The sequence below is a fragment of the Anomaloglossus baeobatrachus genome, chromosome 2, assembly GCF_048569485.1.
Source record: "Anomaloglossus baeobatrachus isolate aAnoBae1 chromosome 2, aAnoBae1.hap1, whole genome shotgun sequence".
In the NCBI taxonomy this organism is placed as follows: Eukaryota; Metazoa; Chordata; class Amphibia; order Anura; family Aromobatidae; genus Anomaloglossus; species Anomaloglossus baeobatrachus.
In genome coordinates, this window is record NC_134354.1 from 241,681,663 (window position 1) to 241,701,896 (window position 20,234).

Below are 20,234 nucleotides of genomic sequence, written 5' to 3' on the forward strand. Positions count from 1 at the left end.
AAACAAAAGGATCATCAGTTTCCTTACCGAGCACAATGTCCTGAGCAAAAGCCAAGCAGGGTTCGTGCCAAACCACCGCACCACGGACCACATCTACACCCTGCACAGTCTCATTCAGAGCCACGTCCACAATACAAAGCATGGGAAGATATACGCCTGCTTTGTAGACTTTAAAAAGGCCTTTGACTCAGTGTGGCACCCGGGCTTGTTCTTGAAACTGCTGGAAAGCGGAATAGGAGGAAAGACCTACGATGTCATCAAAAGCTCCTACACCGAGAACCTCTGCAGCGTGAGTGTGAACGGTAGAAGAACGGCCTATTTTCAGCAGAGCCGAGGAGTCAGACAGGGCTGCAGCCTAAGTCCAACGCTCTTCAATATTTACATCAATGAGCTGGCTACTGCTCTAGAATCTTCACCTGCTCCAAGTCTCACACTCCATGACGCCCAGGTGAAATTCTTGCTCTATGCAGATGACCTACTGCTGGTGTCACCAACCGAGAAAGGCCTCCAAGACAACCTACAAATCTTGGAGAAATTCAGCTCCACATGGGCACTACCGATCAATCTAAAGAAAACCAACATCATGGTGTTCCAGAAGAGAAAAAGAAGATTTGACCAGCATCCTTCATTTGTCGTAAACGGCTGCACTCTAACAGGAACAGACAAATACACCTACTTGGGCCTGGAAATTCACCAGTCAGGGAGCTTCAAACAAGCCATAGAGACCCTGAAAAACAAGGCCTGCAAAACCTTTTATGCCATCCGAAGGAAATTGTATCATCTGAAGCCACCAGTGAGGGTCTGGCTAAAAATCTTCGATTCCATCATTGCCCCAATCCTCCTGTACGGCAGCGAAGTCTGGGGCCCTCACACTTACCCAGATTGGTCAAGGTGGGATTCCAGCCCAACAGAAATATTCCACCTGGAATTCTGTAAGCACCTTCTCCAGGTCCATCGAAGCACCTCCAACAGCGCCTGTCGAGCTGAGCTGGGCAGATTCCCTCTACACCTAGCAGCTCTGAAGAGGTCACTATCATTTCAGGCTCACCTACAGAGTAGCAATCCAAGCTCCCATCACCACAAAGCTCTGATATATATACGTGGGCCAGATGAACCAGGACCCCTGGCACAGCTCTCCCAAAACCAACTGGACAAAATAACCAATCACAGCAGCCTGACAAGAACCAGAATCAGGAAGATGGTAGACGAGGGCCAGGAGAGGTATGTCAGTGACTGGAGGACCGACATCAACACCTCACAGAAACTGACCACGTACCAGAGACTACAGAGAGACTACAGACTGGCCCCATATCTGGAGACACTCCCGGATCCCAGAGACCGCAGGACCCTGAGCCGATACAGACTCAGTGCCCACAGTCTAGCCATCGAATCCGGCCGACACAAGCAGAGCTACAAGCCCAGGGAGGACAGACTGTGCCAACACTGTGACCTGGAGGCCCTGGAGGATGAAACCCACTTCCTGCTACACTGCACCAAGTACTCAGCAGTGAGGGACACTCACTTCAGGAGACTCTCCCATCTCTTCCCGGATTTCAGCTCCATGAAGGAGGAAGAGAAAATATATATCCTGCTGGGGGAAGAAGAGAGCGCAGTGGAGATAGCAGCGCGGTATGTGAGCGAATGTCATAGACTCCGAGAAAGAGAACTATGATAAGCCATGGACTTCCATAGCCCCCCATCCCAGATGTGGCCCCCCAATCCCCACCCTGGATATGCCCCAACCACCGTTACTACAGTCCCCACCCTGGATATGCCCCAACCACCGTTACTACAGTCCCCACCCTGGATATGCCCCATCATAAGCCATGGACTTCCATAGCCCCCATCCTAGAAGTGCCCCCACAGTCCCCACCTTGGATGTGCCCCATCCATCCTTCCTACAGTCCCCACCCACCATCCCCACAGCCCCAGTCCCTAATGTACACTTGCTTTGGCAAAACTAATTTGTATTTGGTCCTGCCAATAAAGCTTATTTGATTTGATTTGATTTGATAAGATAGATAGATACGATAGATAGATAGATAGATAAGATAGATAGATACGGTAGATAGATAGATAGATACATAATGATAGATAGATATGATAGATAGATATGAATAGATTGATTTGATAGATAAGATAGATAAGATAGATAGATAAGATAGATACATAATGATAGATACGATAGATAGATAAGATAGATACGATAGATAGATAGATAGATAGAAAGATAGATACATAATGATAGATAGATATGATAGATAGATAGATAAGATAGATAGATATGATAGATAGATAAGATAGATAATATAGATAGATAAGATAAATAGATAGATAAGATGGATAAGATAGATGGATAGATAGAGCGGTGTGCCAGGCTAAGGGTTGGTCTGTGAAAAATAATAAATTGGTTTTTCTTTTATCTTTCTCTTTAGAGGTAAAATCAGTAAAGAGGGTCTCTGGATCTTCTCTAATCTTTGCATGTTTTATGGCTTTTTGCGCATGAATGCTCTGTGCAAACAATATAAGCATACATACAAGAACGGCATTAATAGGGGCCGGCAGATCAGAATTAGAAACCAAAAAGAAGACGAGACCAACTCACTGACCATAAACGTGTATAATAATGGCACAATCATGGTACAAGGGACTGAGGAAAACTTACAGAAATTTGAAGACAGCTTTTCTCAAATTAAACTCCAGGCACAAAATTGCAAAGAACAACAAACCCCAGCAGCCACCATCACCTCTACAGAGACCTCCAGAGACAGAACTGCAGCCCCCAACACTTCACACCCCTCACCCGAGACCCTCAGAGACTGTTTATCTCAACTAGAAAGAGACTTTATACAATTTAAAGAAGAACTTCAAAGAAACCTTGGTGACAGAAATGCAAATGACCAAGTAATGAAAGAGATAAACAAACTGAGATGTGAATATGCAGCAGTGAATATGCATCTGCAGGAAATAAGAAGCAAAATGTGTGAACTGCAGCAAGAAAATGCCCGACTGAGACTGGAGATAACAGAGCTGAAGACTCCTGGACGCCTGAAACAGGAGGACGCCATAGAAACACAGAGGAGTGAAGACAACATGGCCTCCACTGACCAGGAGGGAGCTATGGTAACTAACACCAGTACAGACACCATGGCCTCCACTGGCCAGGACACTGAGATACCAAATAACTCCAACAATATGAATGCTCCTGAAAATAACATAAGTGAACTACAAACCAGAAAAACAGAAAAGAGAAGAGAACCAGCCACCAGCAAAATCTCCAGCACAGACCCCCAGCTTCACCCACGTACCCCACCCGTGACCTCACAAAGTTTTGATACCATCCTAATAATGGACTCAAATGGGAAATACCTGAATACACTGCGACTATTCCCAGGCAAAAGGGTCAAACAAATCCGCTGTGCAACTATTGAGCAGGTGACAGCCGTCATCAATACCCCACGGTTTACAAGCCCAAATGATATTTTTATACACACAGGAACAAACAATCTGCCAGACCAACACCAGCAGATCGCAGGACAACTGACCCAACTAGCAAAGACGGCAAAACTAAAATTCCCGGACAGCAAAATAATTCTATCATCTCTGCTCTCAAGAAATGATGTATCAAGCCAAACTATCCAGAACATCAACACGGACCTGACCACCAGAATCAAGGCTGTGCCCGACGTGATCCTGGCACAACACCCCTCTATAAAACACCAACACCTCTATGACGACAAGCACCTAAACAAACAAGGGGTCAGCCTACTGGCCAAAGAGCTGAAGGACATTATACTAAACAGAGACCCCATGCCTGGACTCAACAACAACAACAAACCCATGGAAAGACCCCCAACAATAAAAAGACAGGAAACCCCTATTTCATCACAGGAGGCCAGAAACAAAGCCCTTCACCCAACATCGGGCCATCAGAGGAGGAGACCACCATGGAGGGGACCATCAGCCCCACACAGAGACATGCAGGGCAGAGATATGGAAGAGATTAGAACCCTGCTCAGCACATTGTGCAGGAAACTAATGTGACTGGATCTAACACACCTATAAACCAGTCGTAAATCCAGAGTGTCTTACACAGCCGCACTCATTACAAGGTATATACACATGAGGTATAATAGAAAAAAAAAAAAAAAAATGACCTCATTCACAATCAGCAGCTGGAACATCCAAGGCCTGAGCACCTCGGCCTTTGGATGTAAAACAAATGACCCCGACTTTATTCAAAGACTGAAAAATATAGACATTCAGATCCTCCTGGAAACATGGACCAGAGCTGAAAACGAATCTCCGGTGCCAATCGGATACAGGGAAATCTCTGTCCCTGCCCTTAAAAATAAAAACATCAAACAGGGCCGCTGCTCAGGAGGAATACTGATCTGGTATAAAGAAGAGCTCCACCAGTACATCACACCAGTGAAGAGAGGAGGCAGCCACATATGGATCAGAATCAGCAGCTCCATCCTCACCTCTCAGTCCGATGTCTACCTCTGCACCACCTATATACCACCGCCAGAGTCCCCCTACTTCAATCCAGACAGCTTTGAGATCTTACAAGAAGAAGCCACCCATTATCAGGTCCTGGGCAAAGTTCTCATCTTTGGAGACCTCAATGCAAGAACAGGGAGAGAAAAAGACTTTCTGACCACAGATGGAAACATCTACATATTTGGGGCAGAGAATGACAGTCACGACTCAGAACACTCAGAGAGAAACAGCTATGACAGTACAGTCAACAAAAGTGGCAAAAAGCTCCTGAACTTATGTAAAAGTTTAGGTCTTCATATTCTTAATGGACGTACAAAGGGAGACTCACTGGGAAGATACACACTAAACTCCCATGTAGGAAGGAGTGTAGTAGACTACGCCATTACAGATATGGACCCTGGCAAATATTAGCGCCTTCATAGTCACCCCACAAACGCACCTGTCAGACCACAGCCAACTTCTCCTGTACATAAAATCTACAGAGAAACCATCCACACAAAAGCCACAGCAGAGCAGCCTCTACAAGCGACCTCCATCCTATAAATGGTCCAAGACGTCAGAAATAAAATATAAAGAGGCTCCCAACAGACCGGAATTACAGGAGATGCTCCACAACTTCTACAGCTACAAGTATAAGTCAAACCCAGAAGGAGTGAATCAAGCTGCAAAAGACCTCAACAAAATATTCCACACCATGGCCAAATTGTCTGACCTCAAACAAGTCAACTACAAGAGGCCAAAAGAAAAGCAGATCAATGGTTGGTTTGACAAAGAGTGTAAAGCCGTTCGAAAGACCCTGAGAACAGCCTCAAACAATAAACACAGAGACCCCAACAACCCAGACCTGAGGGAAGCCTATGACACCATACAAAAGCAGTACAAAACCATCCTCAGGAGGAAGAAGCAGAGCTACATCTCTACCAAACTTAGCCAACTCCAAGACGCCCTCCAAGACAACTCCTTCTGGGAAATATGGAACCACATGGACACAAAGAGCAAGAAAAAGAATGACACCCATATCCAAAATGGCAACATCTGGCTCCAGTACTTCAGAGACCTCTACAAAGACATCCCAAAAGAAGGACTAAGCCAAGAGCAGGAAAACATAACATCAAAACTAAAGGCAATGGAAGAGAAAATCAAAAACTTCCAAAACCCACTGGACACACCAATTACATTACAGGAAGTTGCAGAGAAAATCACTTCCATAAAGTGTAAAAAATCTAGTGGTCTGGATGGAATCCCCCCAGAGATGTTGAAGTACAGCCCACCAGAAATTCAAGCTGCAATGGTTAAACTGTTCAACATTGTGCTGAGTGCTGGTTACTTCCCTCGTACCTGGAACCAAGGACTCATTACACCGATCCACAAGAGTGGGGACAGGTATGACCCTGCCAACTACAGAGGCATATGTGTCAGCAGTAACTTGGGAAAACTGTTCAACAGCATCCTAAACAAAAGGATCATCAGTTTCCTTACCGAGCACAATGTCTTGAGCAAAAGCCAAGCAGGGTTCGTGCCAAACCACCGCACCACGGACCACATCTACACCCTGCACAGTCTCATTCAGAGCCACGTCCACAATACAAAGCATGGGAAGATATACGCCTGCTTTGTAGACTTTAAAAAGGCCTTTGACTCAGTGTGGCACCCGGGCTTGTTCTTAAAAATGCTGGAAAGCGGAATAGGAGGAAAGACCTATGATGTCATCAAAAGCTCCTACACCGAGAACCTCTGCAGCGTGAGTGTGAACGGTAGAAGAACGGCTTATTTCCAGCAGAGCCGAGGAGTCAGACAGGGCTGCAGCCTAAGTCCAACGCTCTTCAATATTTACATCAATGAGCTGGCTACTGCTCTAGAATCTTCACCTGCTCCAGGTCTCACACTCCATGATGCCCAGGTGAAATTCTTGCTCTATGCAGATGACCTACTGCTGGTGTCACCAACCGAGAAAGGTCTCCAAGACAACCTACAAATCTTGGAGAAATTCAGCTCCACATGGGCACTACCGATCAATCTAAAGAAAACCAACATCATGGTGTTCCAGAAGAGAAAAAGAAGATTTGACCAGCATCCTTCATTTGTCCTAAACGGCTACACTCTAACAGGAACAGACAAATACACCTACTTGGGCCTGGAAATTCACCAGTCAGGGAGCTTCAAACAAGCCATAGAGACCCTGAAAAACAAGGCCTGCAAAACCTTTTATGCCATCCGAAGGACATTGTATCATCTGAAGCCACCAGTGAGGGTCTGGCTAAAAATCTTCGATTCCATCATTGCCCCAATCCTCCTGTACGGCAGCGAAGTCTGGGGCCCTCACACTTACCCAGATTGGTCAAGGTGGGATTCCAGCCCAACAGAAATATTCCACCTGGAATTCTGTAAGCACCTTCTCCAGGTCCATCGAAGCACCTCCAACAGTGCCTGTCGAGCTGAGCTGGGCAGATTCCCTCTACACCTAGCAGCTCTGAAGAGGTCACTATCATTTCAGGCTCACCTACAGAGTAGCAATCCAAACTCCCATCACCACAAAGCTCTGATATATATACGTGGGCCAGATGAACCAGGACCCCGGGCACAGCCCTCCCAAACCCAACTGGACAAAATAACCAATCACAGCAGCCTGACAAGAACCAGAATCAGGAAGATGGTAGACGAGGGCCAGGAGAGGTATGTCAGTGACTGGAGGACCGACATCAACACCTCACAGAAACTGACCACGTACCAGAGACTACAGAGAGACTACAGACTGGCCCCGTATCTGGAGAAAATCCCGGACCCCAGAGACCGCAGGACCCTGAGCCGATATAGACTCAGTGCCCACAGTCTAGCCATCGAATCCGGACGTCACAAGCAGAGCTACAAGCCCAGGGAGGACAGACTGTGCCAACACTGTGACCTGGAGGCCGTGGAGGATGAAACCCACTTCCTGCTACACTGCACCAAGTACTCAGCAGTGAGGGACACTCACTTCAGGAGACTCTCCCATCTCTTCCCGGATTTCAGCTCCATGAAGGAGGAAGAGAAAATATATATCCTGCTGGGGGAAGAAGAGAGCGCAGTGGAGATAGCAGCGCAGTATGTGAGCGAATGCCATAGACTTCGAGAAAGAGAACTATGATAAGTCATGGACTTCCATAGCCCCCCATCCCAGATGTGGCCCCCCCAATCCCCACCCTGGATATGTCCCATCCACCGTTACCACAGTCCCACCGTGGATATGCCCCATCATAAGCCATGGACTTCCATAGCCCCCATCCTAGAAGTGCCCCCACAGTCCCCACCCTGGATGAGCCCCATCCATCCTTCCTACAGTCCCCACCCACCATCCCCACAGCCCCAGCCCCTAATGTACACTTGCTTTGGCAAAACTAATTTGTATTTGGTCCTGCCAATAAAGCTTATTTGATTTGATTTGATTTGATAAGATAGATAGATAAGATAGATAGATAAGATAGATACATAATGATAGATAGATTAGATAGATAGATAGAAAGATAGATGATAGATAGATAATAGATAGGTATGATAGATAGATAAGATAGATAGATAGATAGATAGATAGAAGGATAGATAGATACAATAGATAGATAGATAGTAGCTAGACAGATAGATAGATGGATACATAGATAGAAACAAAGATAATTGATATTATTTATAACAGATAAAGAGACAGTTAACAGATATACTGATAGATCTGATAGATAAATAGATAGATAGACAGATAGATAGATATAGATAAAAGATAAATAGATAATAGATAGATGCATAGATAATAGATAGATAGAGGGATATATAATAGCTAGACAAATAGATAGATGGATAGATAGATAAAAAGATAACAGCAGACAAATTGATAAATAGAAATATATATGTATATATAATATATAAAGAAACAGACTGGTAACTGATAGATACAATAGATAGAAAGATAAATGGATAATAGTTATATATATAATAGTTATATAGAAAATAAATGGATAGACAGACAGACAGATAGTTAGGAGACAGATAGATGGCTAAATAGATTAATAGGTAAATAGATATATAGATACATAAATGGGTAAATAGATAGAGGGATACATAGATAATAGATACATAGATAGATAAATAAATGGATAATCAGGGGTTCCCAACCTGTAGCTCAGGAGCCACGTGTGGCTCGTGGATCTGTAATATGTGGCTCGCTGCTGTCTGCCAACCTGGTGCATAAGTACCTGGTCTAACAAACAGCTATGAAGGGCAAGTCTCCAGATGGTGACTTTTGTGAGTAGTTCCACATAGTATAGCAGATTTGGGTAGGATAGGCTAGGATCCCCTGGATCTTGGTATACTGCCTCAGTGTGATTTCTGTGGAGAAGCTTTGGCTGTCATCATACCAATGATGGGTGCTCTGGGTATCAATACTATGAGGGGCAGGAGCTGGATGTGGCTCGCGACCCTCTAACAGAGCTGGATGTGGCTCGCGACCCTCTCTCAGAGGTGGATGTGGCTCGTAACCCTCTCTCAGAGCTGGATGTGGCTCGCGACCCTCTAACAGAGCTGGATGTGGCTCGCGACCCTCTCTCAGAGGTGGATGTGGCTCGTAACCCTCTCTCAGAGGTGGATGTGGCTCACGGCCCTCTATTAGAGCTGGATGTGGCTCACGGCCCTCTATTAGAGCTGGATGTAGCTCGCGGCCCTCTATCAGAGCTGTATGTGGCTCTCAAGGTCATAAAGGTTGGGGACCACTGGGACAAATAGACAGATAGAGAATTGGATCGATAATAGATAGACAGATAGATAGATAGAATCATAGATAAATGGGTAAATACATTATAGATACAATAGATAGAGAGATAGAGAATACATATATAGATAACAAAAAAGAGAAGACTGGCAGCACTCCCAATAGTGTGAACAGGTGCATATCTGTTCATAATGCATAATATAACTAAGAGAAAAACAGTCGCACACTGTTTATATATAAAAAAAAAAATAGAGGTGTTTGGCATATTAGAATGGCCCTTGGTAATACCTGCCCATCAGCCACTTCACGACCTCTAAAAACTTACCTATAAGATCAGCGAGCAACCAGTAGCCAGTCTTCGTTTTTTTGTTATATATATATATATAAAAGGAGTGATGTCTCTTAGACAGGCCTTGCACCCATCCCCCACCTTACCCAATAGCCTTATGTGTTTTTAACTTCCATGATACTTGCTCATCTTACATGTAGGTTTTTAGGACCCCAGACAGATGAAGTATGGAGTAGGACCCAGCAATGGAGGGTGCCGTGATGTGGCTGTTGGGCAGGTATTACAATGGCCATTCTAATATGCCAAACACTTCTATTTTTTATATAAACAATTACATCCACAAATCCAGATGGAAAATCCACACCATATATGTGTAACCTACAGCACTTTACACTCCTCACACACCATATAGTGTATAGTGTGCTGCTGTATGCAATGTGTGATATCACTTTTTCACATGTAGTATCACACATATAGTTTTCCTAAAAATGTGCAAAAACTAATAGTAAGAACTATATAAAAGAGGAATGGCTCTGCAATCACCCAGTGTTTCAGCTGTGCGGATCACAAGGGGTGAAATGGCAGAAATGAGTGAAGGAGCCATAAGCTCTCTGTGATGTAGTCCCTCTCCGCTAGAGCCGGAGCCTTTCCGCCTAGCAGAGAGCACATTTACAGCCTAATTGTTACAAGAGAGAGGCACCCGATTATTCATTGTGACAGGACAGCCTGAAGCTGCTGTGTGGAGGGCATGTTATGGTAATAGTAACATGCGCACTATCCACTTATATAGAAATGGACACACAGATAAAGAAACACTATAAACACCCATATATCTCAGATATACAGATGGCGACATATGTGTAATATCCACCATACAATATGGGCCGCTTCATTATTGCATTTGTGCCTTTTTGGTCAAGTTTTTGGTGTTTTTAACCCATATACTTGCACCAAATTATTCTTATGTACCTTTTTATGTGTACTATACCTGTCTGCTGCTAAAGGCGTGGTTTTATTTTTGTGGCCGTTTTTTGTGCTACTGGACTCTAATTCTCTATTTCTGGTGCTGATTTGGAGACATTAAAAAGCGCAAAAGAGCTTAAATAAAAAAAAAAAAAAAAGCTTTTTTGCCTATGCACAGGATTCATGAGCCATTGTTGCCATTTTGCAGAATTTTGTGCAAAGAAATGTCAACAAATACCATAGGACCAAGAAAAGAGGACCGACTTATAATAACCGCATATGATGAGCCCAAAGTGTTGAAGTGTAAGCAAGTGTGAAATGTAAATTATGGGTAGGCACTAGCTTCCCTGGGTCTGGCTAGGCCTTCGGCATAATTTAGGAACTCAAGCAGGGCATTCATCTGCCCAATTTTCTTTTACTATATTAACAGATTCAAGCAAAAGCCTTTCAGCCATTAAGGAATCAGTGAAGACAGTGAAGGATGTGTGATGACGAGTGACTTAAGATGTTTTTACTGTGATTCTACTTTTTACATAGTACCTTGTACTTATGTGAAATCCTTGGGGGGTGGACCCGATACCTGTTGCCCATTCAAGTTTGTTTTTTTGTTTATGATGTTGTACCGGAGTTATTTGTGATTTATTTTCTTGGCGTCTTCACTGTACATTACTATCATGTGTATAAATGTTATTTAATTGGGGGCTTGGCTCCGGATTTGCCCTGTTTATCAAGGATTAAAAAAAAAAAAGAGTGACAAAAGGGCCCAAATCCAAAAACAATGCTAGTACTTCAGCAGTGAATGGGTTAGGAGTGACAAAAAGGGGCAGTGAGAAAGAGCAGAGGACTGTGGACCATGCCAGTGACATCATGGCAAAGTGTGATTAATGGCAGCCAGCCGAGACGCAGCGCTGCCACTCATGTTTCCTGGGTGACCCCATCCACTCCCTAGAAAAGTTACAATTCAGCTGGAAACGTTGGGAGATTTAAGATCATCTGTTCCGCTTCACTAGTCACTGCAGTTGTCTGGGCATCCCGTAGACAGAAGTATTCATGTTAGGTCACCCCTCCTTCTCATCCTCTCCCCAGCAAATCGATTTGTCAATGGGCACATCTGCTCCCCGGTGCCTGTCTCAGGGACTGCATTTCCATAGCCAGCGTCTGGTTGACCTTTGGCTTTGGATGTGACACAGAATAAAGGACCCAAGGGGGGGATTCTGTAGTGATTAGCGCCTCTCGCAGGCACACAAGGGTTGTGGGACCATGGGAGCTTGACCGAGACAAAGGATTTCTCTTCTTATTTCTTCCAGTTCTTCTTTGGTTTCCTCCAGAACTAGCATGCTTTCTGCAATATGTGACCCTGCGTGCATACAAAGCATAGGATGTCTGTAAAGGATGGTGAAGAAGGGGTGGTGCGACCATACGCAGTGTATAAGTCTATGAGGACCTTGCACTTTTTCACACCTCGTCCACAAGGATCTTAGTTGGAGTTACTTGCATCTGAATACTTTGCTTTCTTTTTTTTTTTACTTAAAGCTAATTAATCAAGTACTTAAGATTAATGGAAACACATTCTCCGCCATAAACTCGTTTGTCGCAGAATGAATTCCACCTTCTATTAATACAGCACCCCCAACCGTTCCACTTATTATACATATTACGATGCCACCATCAGCAAGGAGATAAAGTGGAATTACAGTTAATGCCAGATAGCGTCAGAATTAAGCAGGCTTTATGAAAATGTAAAGCTATTATTTTTTTACAGGGAGAACATTAATTTAATAGGTTAGCCTGGTGAATGATTGGCTATGCGCATGAAACATTAGAGGGAAAAGCATTACATTATTCTGGTGGAGATTCGTTATGAAATGATTTACACCAGGGCGGCTGAATGCGCAGGATGGTTTATATTCCTCCAATCTTTGCTACACCATTTTTATTATTATTTGTGTGATTTTACTCCTTTCGGCATCTTTCTATCTCTGACAGAAGAGGTGAAAGTTGCACAAGAGAAACCCAGGGCCCCAGGGCTATGGAAATGAGCCGGCTTATTGACTGACATTTCGTGAAGATGTCTGCCCCCCTCATTGTGACCTAAGTGTCCCCAGCCCTCCCTGTAAGGAGAGAAAAATGTTCTTCCTGAGCTTATCGATTCGCTCTATGCGCTTCACTCACACTTTTATTTAATTAATGGCTGTGAGCATGTGGATATTCTGTGCGTGAGACTGACGTTAAAGAGCTAGTAAAGGCTCAGGACGGGAAAGGGAGGCGAGTACAAAATAAGAATGAAAGACGACACATGGGAAAGATGAAGGAAACAGGCGCAATTAGAAGGTCATGGTCCCGCAGAGCACACAAACCTCAGTAATCCGCGGATTGGTGCACTTGACGTTCCGGCTGGACCAGTCTAGCCACTGGTTTTGTGAAGGTGGGCAGTGATGGTGCAGAGCACACCGGCCTTCCCCGCTGCACCAGCCGCACTCGAACTTCTGATCAGCTTTCAGACACAGGCCGCAGCTCTCCCTCTGAGCCGCGCACTTGTACAGGTGAACTAGAAAGCAAGCAACGTTAGGTTATATCTTCCCATGTAATAAAAAAGCAGAAATTGACAATATCTAAGCTTTATTATAGGCTCCGCGGGATGAAGATTCTACCGCTATATCGTATTTTCCGCATTGTCTCACTCCGTTTTTTGATGTGGAAGATTTATCGTTTTCTATAAATATTAATAAAGGCGAGATTTTTTAATATATAGCTGACTGGTTGCTATGGTGCCAGGGATTTTAACATTTCACTGCTGGAGACAATATCAAATCTGTGTACAAAAGACACACGGCTAAATAAAAGGCGCGCTACAAGTCACGAGTCTGATAATACAATGCACACTATAATTGGTTCTGAAGTATCATGCTGAAAATGTGAATTAATTAGATGTTCTGGACTGTAAAGCATGGTAACATGATAAAGCGGCACAAAGCAGGCTGATATTATTATCACTGCCTTCATACAGGGAAATCACGCTTCAGCCGCTGGTATATGGAGATGCCCCGTACAAGCAGCAGGTTGGAATGATGATGCTCCCTACAGGCTGAGCCCCCCACGTAAGAACTTCTGCTCACCATGGACTAAAATTAGGAAATGTACTATCAAATGATTACTAAAGAAGAGTAATCCTGCCCGATGTCTCATTGTAAAACCCACCGAAAAGCAATAGGAGGTATAGGAAAGCGGCAGAGTGAGTTATAATGCAGCTCGTATGTGAAATATGCAAGGCTAGATTAATAAATTAATACAGAATACCACTTTACATGATGGACGAGGCAACAAAACATTTTAATGGCCAACACAAACCTAAGTGTAATGTAGTTCAGCTTGTGGTGTCCCTGGGAGAGCTGTAATAGCCAGTATGGTATATGGTGATGTCCACTTTACCCAACATGAAAAGAGAAATCCGCAACTACACCTTGTAACTTTTCACCTTAATGGGGACCTGTCACCAGGATTTTCCCTTATAAGCTGCAGCCACCACCAGTGGGCTCTTATATACAGCATTCCAGAATACTGTATATAAGAGCTCAGACCACTCTGTATAATGTAAAAAAGAGCTTTATTATACTCACCTGGGGGCAGTTGAGTCCAATGGGCGTCCCTAATCTCGGGTCCGGCGCCTCCTTCATCTTGTGCAGTCGCTGTCCTCCTTCCCAGCTCTATGTGTATAACGTGTCCTATGTCATCCGCACAGAGGTCTCCATTGTATTCTTGCACATGCGCACTTTGATGAGGGCAGAGCAAAGCATTTTAGTGCACATGCGCGGGCGTTCTTTGACCTTTCCTTGCGCCTGCGTCTTAGAGTACTTTACTCTCCCCTCAGTAGGGCAGATCAAAGTGCACATGTGCAGTAGCGCAATGGAGGCCTCTGTGTGGATGACATAGGATATGTCATCTACACAGAGCTATGAAGGCTACACAGAGCTATGAAGGAGGACGGCGACTGCAGGATAGAGGAGGCGCAGGACCGAATAGAGCGACACCCATCAGACCTGACCGCATCACAGGTGAGTATAATAAAAGCTCTTGTTTATGTTATACAGAGCGTCCTGAGCACTTACTGTATATACAGCATTCTAGAAAGCTGTATATACAGTAAGTGACACATCGCTGGAATCAGGGACTCTGCCCCTACGTTATGCTGCTCTCAGATTAGGTGGCAAAAACCTGGTGACAGATTCCCTTTAATGAAGGATTTTAGCAAAATTATTTCAAGAACATGTAGAAAATCCTACAGGCAAACTGCCGGGCAAGCTTATCCGGTTTACTTCTATCATTGATTTCTAGGGTTGACGTTCATTTCATTAGGTATGTAAATGTCACAGACCCTGGTTCTCCTTGTCTATTTTGTATGGTAGTTTAATCACGACCTGGTCAACCCACATGACCTAAGTTATAACCAGAGCAGCACGGTAGCTCAGTGGTTAGCACTGTAGTCTTACAGTGCTGGGGTCCTGGGTTCAAATCCCAACAAGGGCAACATCTGCAAGGAGTTTGTATGTTCTCCCTGTGTTTGCATGGGTTTCCTCTGGGTTCTTTGGTTTCCTCACCACACTCCAAAGACTGGTACAGACTTTAGATTGTGAACCTTGATAGGGACAGAGTTACTAATGTATGTAAAGCGCTGTGGAATCAATAGCGCTATATAAATGAATAAAAAGTATTATTATAACCAAGGTGATATTTCATATGTATCTAAATCCAGTAGACATCCCCCTGCTGTTACCAATATATCATTCAAAATGTGGCGTAGACAATGGCTCAAGATGAACATTGTGAAAGCAGTCTGTGTAATCCAAAACAAGCATGGAAGAAGACAATGTGGCTGCAGCAGAAAATGAGATTTTCTATTCTTCTGATTCATTTTATACCTTTGATATCTTGGGGATTGTCAATGATAAAATTTCCGTTCCAGACAACAGAGAAATTCACCGCTAGGTCACTGATATCCATTCCATCATAGAAATACTGAGAAAAAGAGTGAAATCGGTTACAATACCACAACATATGAAGAATTGGAAGCCAAAAACATTGGAAAACCAGTGCGATGGAGCTACTTATATGTCATCCCTTTGTGATACCTTTTCACTCTACTTGCATTACTAATACTGGTTAAGCATTTTGTGCAGTCACTCCGTATCATTAAACTGGTCCTGTCGCTCTAGGGAGTGATTCTGGAGCCACAATTTTACAGGGTCACTTATATCTTAAAAGGTGGTATCATAATAGGTGCGGGATCCCCCAAATCATGAATCTAAAGAAGAGCGGTTGCTGCTGGCAGGTCAGAGGTGGTTCTCTGGGCTCCCAACCAGTGGACCCCAATGACCGTCCAGGATACTGGTCTACCATCCCTAGTTGTGACCCTTTGCATGCTATGGATCTGAAAAGCATGTGTTATTATAATCTGCTCATATTCATTATTCAGGCAGAAAAAAAATGAAAGGCAGCACACAGCAAAAGCTTAATCTGCGTTCCATTCGTTATCAGAATTGCAGAAAGAATATAAAATGTGGATCATGCAATCATAATTGAAGACAATATCCTGGGAGGGCTGTACGCGGGCTGCCCCTATACAATGGCAGCGCCCCCTGCAGCTGTTTGATCAGTGGAAGTGTTTATTTACTCCTATGGCTGTGCGTCTGTCTCCTGCAGACCCTCTGCTACTGCCAGAAGCAACTGTATTAGGAATTCTATCGAGTCGGCGTGAGCTGGGGACTCGCAAAAGGAAGATAAGACTTTCCGTTCTGCTTTATCAGCCTGCTGTAAATTAGCTTTTTGCTTCAACCCCTTTGTCAGATTGCTGTCTTATTCCACCAAATGACCCCCCGCAGGCTGTGACAGGAAAAGGCCAGATAAAGCCTTCCATCCTTTCTAAGCAGCATCCCAATTTACAAAGCTCGGGTCATCGTCGCAGCACAACAGCATTATTCTGGTTCACTATAACGGTGGATTAAAGCCGCTTTTTTCGTTGTTTGTTTAGAGAGTAAGCAGCAAGTCATCGTTTTGTCAGTCACTACTAAGACCTGCATGCAGCACAGACCGCCATGTTGTGGCACACTCACCGAACTATTCTGGCACTGGACGCTGGAGCTGTTGAAGCACAGGGCGGGCATACGGTGTAACAACCCTGGATATTTTTGGAAGATAATTATTACTCTTTTTGTTGCTATTTTTATATTTAGTGTAGGGACCTACAAGCATGAGGTCCCGTGACGAGGGTTGTAGGCTTCTGTTTTATGGCCATAAATACCAACTAAAACCTCATATTTTTTGTACAGGATACAGCCAGGCCCCTTTCTGTTAGGCCTTGCATTTTAGAGTTTCTGTCCCTGTATGGTACACAGGTGGGATACGGCTTGGCAGCCCGCCTGATCTAATAGTATGGGCGTCACCTAAGGCTGCTTTCACACCTCCAGTTTTAGCAGAGCCGGACAATCCGGCTCTAAAACCTATGCAACGGATGCGGCGACAATACCGCATCCTTTGCATAAGTTTTTGACATGCGGCCCGTCCGGTTTTTGCTGCTTGCGGCACGCTACTGAGCATGCACAGTGGAAAAAAAACGCATGCGGCGGCCGGATGCGGTGTTTGCCGCAGGACGCCGCATGCGGCGTCCATAGGCATGCATTGCAAATCGCGCCGCATTGCCCGGATGCGGCGCGATGAGGTTTTTTTTGCCGGACAAAAAAACGTGCCAGGCAACGTTCCATCCGGCCGCCGCATCGGCTAAATCTGCCGCACAAGCGGACTGAATGGACTGAACACAAGCCCATGCGGCACAATCCGGCACTAATGAAAGTCTATGCAAAAAAAACACAACCGGCGGCAAAAAAAAAGGGTTGCGGTTTGTGCCGCACAGGAAAAACCGGATGTGTGAAAGCAGCCTAACAGGCTGCGGGCTTGTGACTGTGTTATCTGCATGTGTGAACAGCGCTCTATGCAAGCCACTAGAGTGCAGTTTTATCATCTAGCAATCGCCCCCTCCATTCTATGGAGGTGTGTGTGTGATTTGCTCCTCCTGCACCTGTGATGCCTCCACTTAGTGGGGGTTTAGCTGTATCCTGGTAGAGTATTCGTTTTTGGCCTGGGCGATGTACACACTGCAGCCCATCTTTCCTGCAAGTAATACCTAATTTTTGGAGGATATTTATTCCTCTTCTTGTTGCTATTTTTATATTTTGTTTAGAGAGTAAGCAGCAAGTTATCGTTTTGTCAGTCACTACTAAGACCTGCATGCAGCACAGACCTCCATGTTGTGGCACAAACACTCACCGAACTATTCTGGCACTGGACGCTGGAGCTGTTGAAGCGTAGGGCGGGCATACGGTGTAAAACGCCCTGGATATTCAACACACACTCATATCCCCTTTGGCCTGACTGCGGTTGGGGGAGATTTCTTGCCTTCAAAGTAATAGGCTTAACCTCCCCAACTGGGATCAGGATTTCTTCAGTGGGCACTAACTGCGGGCAGTCCTATAACAACAAAAAAGTCATTATCACCATGTAAAAAATATAAGCGGATGTGGTGCTGAAAACTGGAAGGAAAGATTTCACATGTGATGATTGATTCCCAGACCAGGGAATGGGATAAATTACACAATCCATAAAAGAAACAAATCCTGGACAACCCCTTTAAGCAGTAGACTACAAGAATTGTGTTACTCAGTAAGGTGCGCAGGGAAAGTCCACTGACTAATTCCTATTTTTAACCAAATTGACTTTCCTGGCTTATGCACTGTAGGGAGCCCACGTTGTACATTTTTTAAAAGACGGGTCCATGAATCAATATTGCAATAAACTTTCTTAGCGTTTGCTTCATTAATCAGCAATCGGTTTGCTTTCGCCAGCTCTACAAGACATGCATTATCCCTGTTTCTGCTCCACAGCAGTAGGGATAACTGGCATTCGGCAGCTCCTTGCTCCCAGAGAGAGTTGCGCATATATACACGGCGTGTTTAAACAAATTTCATTACTTACTCTGCTAGAGTGCTGCTCATATGCAGCGCAACCCCAGAGAAATGGACCAATCCATCACAGCTTTTGCCACTAACCTCTAGTAAGTTAAATAACAATATCCCTGGGATAACAAACACACATTATGCAAATACACTCCAGTTTTTAAATCTCCTCTGTAACCGTCTCTGGCACCATGTGTGACGGCACCGTCTCACCCCGGCACTGAAGCTTTAAGTAATCAACATTTCTACTGAGTTATAAAAATTTTATTACCAATCACTACAATAAATATATTACAAGCATGGAAACTGAAAACACAGGCCGACCCGAAGCAACATCATAGAGCAGGAGAAGAACTATTGAGAACTATTGATTCTGGGCTCAGGAGTCCAGTGTGCTGATCTGCTTAAAGGGCCTGTCCCACAAACAAAGCTCATTTTAATCAATAGATCTTGAATTAATAATAAATTCCATAATTGGATGTGTTTAGAAAAAACGTTCCTGTGCTGAGATAATGTTATATATGTGTTCCTGCTGTGTACTGTCTGATGGTCTGATCACACCACATCTCCTGAGCAGGGAAGAAAGTAAACAGTATACAGACATTAAAGCAAGGGCTCACAAATCATTCTTTCTTTGACGTAAAATATTTTTTAAAAACAGGCAGGGAAATGTTTTACCTCACAGAAACACTCAGCTGTGATCCCTTGCTGTGCTATCTGTGTACTCTGTTTTACTTCCTCCCCAGCCCATTATCTGTGATATGATGAGACCATGTCCTGTACAGTCAGACACGGCCATTACACAGTACACAGCAGGGACACATATATAAGATTATCTCAGCACAGGAAAAAAATTTTAACGCACATGTAATTGCGTAATTATTATTATTCCCAGATCTATCGATTAAAATCAACTTTAAAATGAACTTTGTGGGGAATATTGGTGCTTATCTGTGAGTTGGACCACACATCACACTCCTAAATCCTGACAGAGGAAGGATTAAGAAGGATAAAGCAGATTAAGTATTATCCCGTGCCTCCCAAGAGTTCCCTGCATGACTGTGCATACGGAGAAAGTTGTCACTGAGTCGAACCACCCACAGGACTCTTAAAAGGTGTTACCTAAGAACCAGTAACATCACTGCTTACACTGTGTAAAAGCATTAAAAAGGAACTGTACACCCCTCACATTTTTGTAACTATTTTATTATCTCCTTTCATGGGACAACACTGAAGATCTGACACTTTGATACAAGGTAAAGTAGTCAGTGTGCAGCTTGTGTAACTGTGAATGTGGTGCCCTCTAAATAACTCCACACCCACCCATTAATGTCAAAACTGCTGGCAACAAAAGTGAGCACACCCCCAAGTGAAAATGGACAAACTGTGCCCAAAGTGTCAATATCAAAGTGTGGCCACCATTATTTTCACGCCCTGTCTTAACTCTCTTGGGCATGGAGTTCACTACAGCTTCCCAGGAGCCACTGGAACCTCTTCCATCCTCCATGGTGACATTCACGGAGCTGGTGGATGTTAGAGACCTTGCGCTCCTACACCTTTCATTTGTGGATGTTCTATTAAGGTTTAGGTCTGGAGACATACTTGACCAGTCCAGCACCATTCTCCTCAGTTTCTTTAACTAGGCAGTGGTCGTCTTCTTTGGGATTGTTATCATGTTGGAATACTGGCCTGCAGCTCAGTTTCCGAAGGGAGGGGACCATTCTCTGCTTTAGTATGTCACAGT

General features: G+C 44.2%; 1 protein-coding gene across 1 annotated transcript in view; it reads right to left on the reverse strand.

Moving 5' to 3' along the window:
• Positions 1-20,234, reverse strand: part of PLXNA2 (plexin A2) — a 408,755-nt gene that overhangs the window by 92,081 nt on the left and 296,440 nt on the right. The window contains exons 10-12 of the mRNA XM_075335732.1: positions 17,805-18,005; positions 15,404-15,500; positions 12,845-13,035 (exon numbers count right to left, since the gene is read on the reverse strand). Coding sequence (XP_075191847.1) covers positions 12,845-13,035; positions 15,404-15,500; positions 17,805-18,005 — 489 coding nt within the window. The remainder of the gene's footprint in view (positions 1-12,844; positions 13,036-15,403; positions 15,501-17,804; positions 18,006-20,234) is intronic.